This window comes from Pyxicephalus adspersus, chromosome Z (assembly GCF_032062135.1).
Source record: "Pyxicephalus adspersus chromosome Z, UCB_Pads_2.0, whole genome shotgun sequence".
In the NCBI taxonomy this organism is placed as follows: Eukaryota; Metazoa; Chordata; class Amphibia; order Anura; family Pyxicephalidae; genus Pyxicephalus; species Pyxicephalus adspersus.
In genome coordinates, this window is record NC_092871.1 from 14,050,782 (window position 1) to 14,061,295 (window position 10,514).

A 10,514-nucleotide genomic window follows, 5' to 3' on the forward strand; every position below is an offset into this window, starting at 1 on the left:
AACTCCCCTTATGCCCACGTGCCTGCTTCCGCCTCTCCTTTTAAACTTCTGACCCCTTACTTTAACTATTGAACTTTTCACCCCCTTGCATAGTCCCGTCTTCAATGCTCCCCTTGTCATGAGGCCCTCCGCCCATAGGTGTCACTCCAGGCCTGCTTTCTTTCATACTCGGGTAAGTGCACTGCTCTGTGCAGATATACTCCCTCACCCTTCCTCTATTATACTATACCAATAATGGACAATAAAGCAATATTTCTAACTTAATAATACTACTCTACTTCAGATAGCTAAAAACTGCTGCAGGAGAAAACCCTTCTTCTCTTGGGAGCTACATAAGGAACTGGAATTTATTATACATCACTCCTGCGGAAGTAACTTCATAGATGTTATGTTCAGCACCATCTATTTAATACATAGACCTGCTTCTTGAACAGTTAGGTAGCAAATTAGTACTATAAAAATATCTATTTAAGTATTATGATCAACTCATCTAATATAACTCAAATAATCCCTCTAGAAGAGCACCTGCGGCCTGAAATACCTGTCTAATCTCCGTATACACTTGGTTATTCTCCTAAATGTAAGTAGAAGCCCTTCATTTTTATACAGCTTGATTAGGTCTAGGTGATTTTACATCTTGGTAAATCCAAGACATTATACTATTAAAAAGTACTATTGGATATTAAACTACACAAATATGACACAAAAATGATGGAGTAATCATAATACAAGGTTTGTAAATGATGTTACAATGAAGCCAGTAGATATAGCTGAATGTTTTGAATGTATTTATAAGGCATTGATTCAATATGGTCAATTAATATTATCACTAATGCTATTAATACCCTTCTGATTATTGTTATTAAATATGTATCAATACGTCTTGAACGTATAACTCTCATTTAGTATAAATTTTTATGTTGTTTCATTTTCTTTTATATCACATAGAGATCATACTGTCTAAAAGCAACAACTAACCCCGAGGAAGCCATTTTTGGCAAAACGTGTCGGGTAATTTGTGACCATAACAGGTTCTACTTTATGTATTTATATATTACTGTAAGATGTCAGAGAGATAATTGTCTAGGAGAAATATCAAAACCTTGTGACGTTTAACAAGGAATAGGATACAATATACTGAATTTAAATTATATGTATAACTATGTATGGATCCAGAACGTATTAATACATATTTACATTTTTTGCACTAAATTAAGAGCCTCAAACCTCTTTTTATTTTACCCTACGGACTAGATTTAATTGTGAACATACTATAGGTGGCTCACCAAAACACTTTAAGGTAAAAGGAAAGAGCCAACATCTACAATTACTAAACATTAAAAAAGCAGTTAAATAATCAAGGCTATTCTGAGGAGAGTATGCGCTGCAAAGTTTTTAGGGGAAAGTATTTGAGGGAACGTTCTTTTAGTAAAATACTTGGAGGGAGTTGCTTTGGGATGTTTCTGTTAAAGTGCTTGGGGAGAACAGTGCTTGGAAAAAGTGGGAACGCAGCCAAATTTATTCCATTGTTGCATAAAAATGTACAGGAAACTCACGGCGATCTTAGTGGACAAATATAAGATGTTTCCTTATGTCTGGCAGCTGCTAGTTTGCATAGCCCTGTTGTGAACTTCCACTCTCCCCTTCCATCCTTTTATTGCCATTCCACCCCCGTGTTTCTTGCCCCAGTTCTTCTGTGTACATATATTCTTCTTTTATCTTCTGGTACTACAAATACAAATTGGATTGTTCCTTCACCATTTTGTAGATTTTTCAGGAGATTTTTTTTTTTTTTACAGGAGTACCACCCTCCACCCTCCACTGACAGCAACATTGCAAAGCTGTTTGACTTCTCAGGATAGCATGTGTCATGGAATGCCTAAACACCTCCATGCAAAGCTCCATCTAAAAAAAACTGCACCAGCTCTCCTCCTCCTACCTCCAATTCAGCAATGTGATCATTGACAACTGAACCTGAACTGTGCCTAGGTAAATTCACTCACGTTCATTACTTTGTGCTTGTGTTGAATTTACTGGTGAACCTTGGGTTGTGATGTGGCTTGGCTTTGGCCAGAAAGGTCTGCACCCCCTGTAACAGATTCTACACTGCAAAAAATGCCCTTGTGGCCTTGCAGAGACTGAATAGCCTCCCATTTTAAAAATGATTTCTAAAATGGCCACCCATTTGAATTTGAAAAAAACGTATGCTGGCCCACAAGAAAAAAAATGGTTACTTACTATCTGATGTACCATAGGTAGGAAGTTTGGATTTCCTTGGCCCAGGACAGCAAAAGCTTATGTCACTTGTGGAAGCCTATGAAGGAGAGAGAAAAAATTGAAATTGTTGTAGGATGGGAAACAGGAGGAAAGCACTTATTGTTCACCTCACGACTATGGATGTGTTAATGGGAAGTGATACTTTTATGGGGAACACCTAGCACAGTAGGATGCAGAGGGTAATGGTTTACATGAAGAGGTAGAGAAGGATGAGCAAGAGGAAGTAATGGGGTAGGATTGTTTTAAGTGTTACACAGGTTAATATTCTTGTTATCTACAGGGTTGTGCCATAGAAGAATACAAGCCTGAGTGACACATTATTTACCTAGATTACTAGGCTAAAAACTAGACATTTGGACAGAATGCTTGGAGAGTATGCTATCCAGGTGCTGTCTGATCCACCTCAAAGTTGGCTGGAGAGAAACAATTAACATTTATGAAAAAAAATTATTCCTGGATTGGTGACCCGTTTAAGCAAACTGTTCCTGATGACGATGAGTAATTGCATCACCACCAACCTCCCTAACACCACTATAACAATGACTAACATCACAATTTGTGGTAAGCCAAACAGAAGGATGGCTTCAAAGTGCCCTCATCCTGTCCATGGCTCCAAACATTGGCTAAAGAAACCATTCCCAGTGACTTTTCACCAAAAAATAACAGACATAATAACCCTGTAATATAGTTTATACCTGAGTAAAAATAAACGTCACATAAGAAGAATAATACCTACATCATTAAAGTTCTTTGCCAAATGAATTCACTTTGTTAACAAAACAGGATAAGCCCTTTTGATAAATCAACCTTATTCTGATGTGACTTCAAAGACTGTGATCTCTACCACTTTTAGCAACACTTAAAATGTAAATGTACCTGCAGAGAATGGCATAAAAGCTTCAGTCTTCCTAGAGCAGTCATTGCTGCCTAGGAAAAGATTGGGGTTAAATTTATCCGGAGTAGTAAACTTCTTGGGGCCATGAAGAAACGAACATAGTAATGGATAGACATCTGTACCCTAAGGACATACAAAAAACATAAGTGACCTTGAAGAGTATTTAAAAAGTTTTTGAAAATAAACTCACTATTTTACCTTTATGCAAATTAATTTTAGGAAGAGTAAAACAATTTCCTAAATATTCATTTATTTAGACCTTGCTTACATCAAGAACAGTTTAACCAAATCTATTTTCACATGAGAAAAAAATCTCCTACCTTAGGAACAGTATATCTCTTGAAGCGGACATCTTGCTTCACCAAGTATTAACTTGGAGGATATCACTGAATCTCTGGATCTCATGGATTACAGCATCCATATACAGCATCTTGCTCCGATCTTCAATGTTTGAAATGTGATTTTGTCCTATCACTTGATCTATTTCTTCAATTAGTTTGTTTGAATAACATGGATTTAAACGGCTAAGCAAAAAGCAGACCTATTAAATATAGTATTTTGTATTTGATTTCTCAAAGCTGAAATCTGGTTTGTTGCTAGGCCATACTCTTTTAAAGTGTTTTTACTGCAATAATTACCTTGTATTCCAGGATATTTCTTAAGTAGGAGGAAACCTTGTCCAAGGGTGCTGCTGACTGTCTCGGTTCCATCAAAGAACAAGTTCAGTTTACTTATTATAGCGTTCTTTGTATCAATGTTCAGGTTGTCCTTTTCCTAACAAAAATATTACAATAATGAATAGCAACTCTGATTTTCTAAAAACGATATTAACTGTAAATGAAAAGAAGAGTCTTCAGTGGGGAACATGCTGCAAAATTTTTGGCGTAGAACAGGATATATTTGTGTTCGTGTGAGCTTAGAGAAGTGCAAATTTGTTTTCCTGTAGATCTGGAAGTGAAAGTGCCAGCTAAAGTCTCTTCAGAAACCCACACTTCTAGAAACATCAACCTCTGGCGTCTTTTACCAAGTTTAATAGGTTTCGTAACCATTTTGTTTTGCCATGGTGTCCTTTAGTGATGTAGGGATTGGAAGGTTCAGCCTCCTAAAGCAGTCAAAGGCATGTTGATGAACTATCCTTAAAGTGTTTCTAAGAAGATTTCAGCTGGATATTTATTTTCTTTAAATAGGTGTTTGGTAAAACAGGCAGATTTGATTTTCCTGTACTCATATCAAATCATTTTGATTGTTTTTTGTAGGTACTTTTCATTTGGTTCCTTGGCCTTTTGGACTAACCTGATATTTTTGTTTTCAAATATGTGTTAAAGTTCATACTTGCAGCTGTTTCACAAGGAAACAGTCTATATAATCCCGTGGACAGTTGGGATCATATGTGTCCTTGTTCATCTTTACTATTTCTAAAATGCATTTCTTTAGTTTATTTAGATCCTTGACTATTCTCTGGTGAAGTCCTGGAATATAGTTCATGAATTCTGGAAGCATGTCCTGCAACTGCATGTATGAAGGTACAATACAAATTTTACACTGTTTTTACAATTTACATTTCCCAAAATTAAACAAGATTAGTGTTGCTGTTTGAATTGAGATTGAGCCTAACTATGGTTAGCTTTAATAATGAACACAGAGAGCCTATGGTATACAGTGGACAGCTAAAATGAATGCTCACCAAAGTATTCGGGAGCAACAGGCTTACACTCTATATATGAACATTAATTATAGGCAGATTCTGAGCCTGTAGGTAAAGTCCAACTAAATCCAAAACCGAAGATGTCAAATTCTAAAATTCTAATACCAAATATATATATATATATATATATATATATATATACACACAAATACACACACCAAAGTGTATTCTGGTTGTATGGAATAAACAAGCCTTGATTGCAATAGTTTATCCACTATTAATAGTGGATTCTTATCAGAAGTACATACTATACCTACTCATCTTTATAGTGGAGGTATCCTCCATATCTAGAAGGGTAAGAATTAACCAACATTATTTGTATTACCAAACATAATGACTATACATTATAGCAAGTTACTTAATTTAATTAATTTACTTAATATATAATTTTGAATATCTACCCATTACTATGATATTTATTCCTTATAGACCTTTCATTAAGAAAACCTATAAGAAACCCCTGTACAAAAAGAGAAAATACTTTTGCATACAGGCTGAAGAGAAGTATATTGTTTCATTTTATTCCACAAAATGACAAGTGCGCACAAGTAAGGGTAATGTAAGTCTGTTACCACTTTTTAATGACATCATATTTATTTACTTATTGATGCTTCTAGCAGATATGCATAACCCTATAAGAAAAAAGAAAAAAACATATTTCTATATAAGGAAAAACCACTATGTGGAAAACTAGTTGTTATTTCTGAAGTAATGAGACTGTTTGAACATATATATATATATAATATATATCAGGATATTCTTCTTGACCCCTGATGTACCATATGACATTAAATACTAAGACCAATATGATATTGACTATTGTAGCCTTAGATAGTATATCCCAATGAAAGTAAATCAATTATTACTTAAGGTAAGAAATAAAACAATGATTTAAATACCAATATACTATTGTAACACATATCTATTTATTATTCAGATGTTTTCAAGAAACAGTGCTTGGAACTCCAACATATGTAGCATCACCCCTGAGGAGGCCCAGATTGGGCGAAACGCGCCGGGTTAACAAAGCTGCGACATAAGAAATATTCACATGTTTTATGTTCCATGCCCTTTAAGTAGTTTATTTGTGTCTAGCATAGGAGGTACATAACCTCTAAAAACGAGGAAGTACCCCTCCAATTGTAGACTGTGGATTTTTACGAAAATATTTGGATAATTAACTACAAGAGATGAGGAAGTACCTTACAAATCTGTATTGTTGCCATTATGTTTGCTGTTTTATACACATGAGAATGTATTAATGAGTTTTGTTGAATACACAAAAAACTGTTGCCAAAAAACCCTGTCTTTGGACCATATTCATTTTAATATTACAATTTTCCAGGGTTGGCGAAAAAATGTACTTTTCCTGTCAGGAACTAACATGAATTCTAAACCTATTGTTCCATATTGGTCCCCATCAAATCTCCTAAATTCTAAATAGCCCAATAGATATAACTAAATACTCCTGTCTAGGTTGGTCCTTCAATATTTTTATGGTCCTTTAGTACATATACATAATTTGTCAAAACTTCATATTTGTAATTCAAACTATGAGGGCAGAATAGGGCAACAAAGCTACACAGTGGCATAGTACAGTACACTCTATGCCAGGGAAAAATTGAAAAATGAAAACAAATGAAGCCATCAAAAACACAGGTAATGTGGGCTGAGTTGGAGATTCTAATCATTCTTCCGACACAACTGCAATCGCCGCTAAGACACAGCTGCACAAAGCTGAAGTCAATTAGTGGTTTCCTACGCCGGGGGACACAGAGGGCACAAGAGGGAAGATTGTCTGCCATTAGATCTTGAGCCCACGTATCTCCCTAATTTTTTTATTTGGACAGGAGCTAAGACATCTTGAGCTGATTCAACAAAATGACTATAACTTGAAGTTTACAATGGAGGTAAATGCTTTCTCAATTCCTTTTCTTGATAATTGTATTTCAATTAATGATGAAAATAAACTTACATTGAAACTTCATTGAAACATGACTGCAAGTAAAACTATTCTATCCACTACTAGATGAGGCAGCGATCAGGCAGGACGCAGGATGGGGGACCCGGTTAGATTTAAACCAGTTTTTTAATTGTGAAATACCGGATCATGTTGGAAAAAACCTTCATTACATCTATGATTACTACTTTTTCATCTGAACTTTAGGAATAGTCTTTGGTGGTGTTAGGAAGAAATCACATAAAAGAAGGTGAGTTACCATATGACGATATTGCTGACAGTATGTGTTGAAACTGTGAAACTAAGCTATATACGTTAATACTAATGCAAGCATATGCTATTGTAGACAGTATATATGAGATAGTATAATAAATATATCAATGAGTCTGGCAATTGGTTACTCCCTTCCTCTTAGGATTGCGATCTCTTTTCGATATTTTACAGGGTAGTTGTGAGGAACTTACCTTTCCAGCGAGCCTGCGGCATCCCTGGGGATCACAGCCGCAGAGGGAGACGCCGCTGCAGCAGGCAGCATGGCCGAGGCTGCTGCCCTGCTCGCAGCGTGTCTTTCCCTGTAAGCGGAGGGATCCAGCCTAGCCAAACTCCTGTTTGGCCAGGCGGCATCCCCAACATCCCTATGGATGTGAACAGAGAAAGTCTTGTTCTTAGCATTTCTGTGGATGTGCAAAGTAGGGAATGTCCCAGGGGTGCTATGGGAAGAGGTGCGTGTGCTACCACGTGTGCCTCTTGTGCCCCCCGGAGGCTGCCTCGCTGCAGGGGGGGGACATAGTTAGTTTGAATTCCCTGCAGCCAATCGGCCAACAATAAAGCTTGATAAAAGGATCTTTGGAGTTGGTTGTGGTTTGTGTGCCCAGGCACATTACAGTAGTCTATCTTTTGAGCTGGATCATTGTACTTTGAAATACTCCTTTAAAGGCATTTGTAAGAGTGTGAGAAACATTTTTGAGGCGGTAAAGTATTCAATGTTATTTTATATCAACAAAGTACTAATGAAAGTAATGTAATGAACTATTCTTTCTTGTGTGTATTGTCAATTTTTATATATACAGTGTTTCCCCATGTACAAGACGCTCCCATGTATATGACGCACCTTGATTTTGGGACCCGAAGTTTGGAAAAAACTAATTTGTCTTCATATATTGCCTCATCCTCAGTTCTATCTATGGCATGTGAAATGCTACGCTTCTTCAATGACTTAACAACGATCTCAATCTTCAGATTTTCCCAAGAACTTTTCACTCAGCTACAAACTTTTCCTATAGTTGGTTTTTTCACTCTTCCTGCTGGTGTCAAATTGTCCCCAGAAGACTTCATCCATTGGTCTCAAGCGTGAAAAAGCAGGAAATGCAAGTAAAAAACAATCTACTACCATAAAAGATGCACCCAGTTTTTAGACCCCAAATTTTTTGAAACAAAGTGCATCTTATACATGAGGAAATACGGTGTATATATATATATATATATATATATATATACACACACACACACACACACATATATATATATATATATATATATATATATATATATATATATACATATATATTTTAATAATAATGGCAATTATTGTATTTGTAGGTCTCATATTTGATTCCTGAAGAAGCAGGAATGAAACACAGCGAATGCTGTACATATGTGAGATTTAAACAATCCGTCCCTTTGGGAAGTTGGGCCACTAGGGGGTGTTATGGCTTGTGCGGGGATGATGTGAGCCCTGAGAAGGGCCAAGCCACAGATTCTAAGCAGTAGGCAGGTCTTCTCCAGAGCCTCTAATGGTGAGGATGTTGCGTTGCTGGTTACTGCCAGGTTGCGGTCCTTGGGCACACCAGGGATGGCAGGATGAAACACAGTACCCAATCACAAAGTTGAAGAATATTCGAGAAAGGCTGGGGTTGAGGCAGGTAGCAAGCAAGGGAGGTCAGGTAACAAGTCAGGGCTCAAATACCAGGGATCCAGAAGACAGACACCAGTGACACAGGGGCCACTGTGGACACAGGGAACACTGGAGGCACTGGAAGCAACAGGAGGGACAGGTGGCACAGGATTATCCACAGACAGACAGGAACACTGGAACAGCATGGGGAAGTTGGCTGGGAACCAACAGACTGGACAATGAGGGGTTATTACAGGTGCTGAATAGGGGAATCACTGATATAGCCAACAGGTTTACAGGAACTAGCTTAACAGAACTAGGGGCTCGGCCACAGTGGAGACACGTTGAACGAACACTGAGTGCTGTGTCTGAGCTAGCTAAATAACCAGGGATGGTTAAGAGGCTATTTTCTGATTGCCTGGTGAGGCTAATAAATCTTGCTAGCATAGGCATGCCCAGAGTCAGAACTGCCCACATGGGCAGGAGAGAGGGGTCGGCACTTTAATGAGGAAGAGGCAAGTGTGACACAATCAATATGATATTTTATGGTTTTCTGTTGGTATTTGTATGATTTTACAATATTTTAATTTAAGTTATAAATAAAAGTGTGTTTAATGTCTTTTGTTTTATTAGTGACTAAAAAGTCCCCTATGTTTTTCAGTATTTTTGGTTACTTTATAAATTGGGATGTGGCACCTTCATGTTATATTACGATGTAATGAGTACTACGAACTTGACTAAGATAGACACACCATATACGAGTCAACTATAAGGCAACGATGCTCTGCTCCTTTCTCTTGACTATACTACTGCGCTGTCATATGAGCTTCTGATGAAAATGACAAATGACCACCACACAATGTATACATATGGTCCACTGCTGAGGGACTCACTGACCAAACTGGATCTCTACCCAAATGGACAGTGCATTGGATATGGTCGTATAAGGGTCTGATTGGCATTTAATGCAATCCAACCCTTTTAATAAGCCTTTTTAATAAAAATTAAAATCTTGTACAGCTTTAGGACACGTTCATTAATGTATTTGCTTTTTTAATTGCACGTAAAACCACATGAAAAAGCCCTCTCCTCAAATCTACATTTTTGTATTGATTTGAGGTACATGTTGGAATTTTCAGTGTGAGGCCCCCGAGGCCCCCCCCCCCCTCCGCCTTTTTTGGAACTAGTTTGTCACCATTTTCCAATGACAACAGCACATCTTTACACAACCTATGAGTCAAAAGGTAACAGCAGTTGCTTTGTCATGCTGATTTCTCATTATTAATGCTGGTTTGGATCCAATCCCACTATCTCACAAAAGGTAAAGATTTGTCTATAGGAACCCAGAGCCACATTTAAATCCTAAACAAACAAACTCTGGCTCTACCTTTGGATTTTTGATCAAGATCTCGAAAGGCACTGAAGATGAGATTCAGCGTTAACGGCAGTATATACTAGCTAAAATGCTATCAAGTGCATTATACTAATACTACGTAACTTTTTATTTATTGCTCATCATCTTTTTTTCCTAACCCCCCTGGAGTTCTGATTCTTTCCCTATTTTTACGACAAAACGGTACAGTATTTTGCATGGAAAATTATTGTACGTTGTAGGCCTATAATTCTTAGGCATAATTTACCAAAATATGTTTAATGTTTAATAAATAATTACTTAAAAAATAATAATAAAAAAAGAAAAATCTGGTAAAATAGGATTGCATAAAAATTCTGAAACCTGTAACATAATGGTACAGTAACATATATAATATATATATATATATAT

The 10,514-nt window shown here is 36.9% G+C and overlaps 1 protein-coding gene and 1 long non-coding RNA gene across 2 annotated transcripts in view; one reads left to right on the plus strand and one right to left on the minus strand.

The window, feature by feature from the left end:
• Positions 1-3,213, minus strand: part of LOC140342935 (cytochrome P450 2G1-like) — a 27,456-nt gene extending 24,243 nt beyond the window's left edge. The window contains exons 1-2 of the mRNA XM_072429308.1: positions 3,154-3,213; positions 2,239-2,314 (exon numbers count right to left, since the gene is read on the minus strand). Of these exons, the coding sequence (XP_072285409.1) occupies positions 2,239-2,314; positions 3,154-3,198 (121 nt within the window). The 5' untranslated portion in view covers positions 3,199-3,213. The remainder of the gene's footprint in view (positions 1-2,238; positions 2,315-3,153) is intronic.
• LOC140342939 (uncharacterized) overlaps positions 1-6,874 on the plus strand; it is a 19,360-nt gene extending 12,486 nt beyond the window's left edge. The window contains exons 2-5 of the long non-coding RNA XR_011923216.1: positions 1,800-1,989; positions 4,607-4,695; positions 5,307-5,436; positions 5,815-6,874. This is a non-coding gene — a long non-coding RNA (uncharacterized lncRNA). The remainder of the gene's footprint in view (positions 1-1,799; positions 1,990-4,606; positions 4,696-5,306; positions 5,437-5,814) is intronic.
• Positions 6,875-10,514: the final 3,640 nt, after the last annotated feature.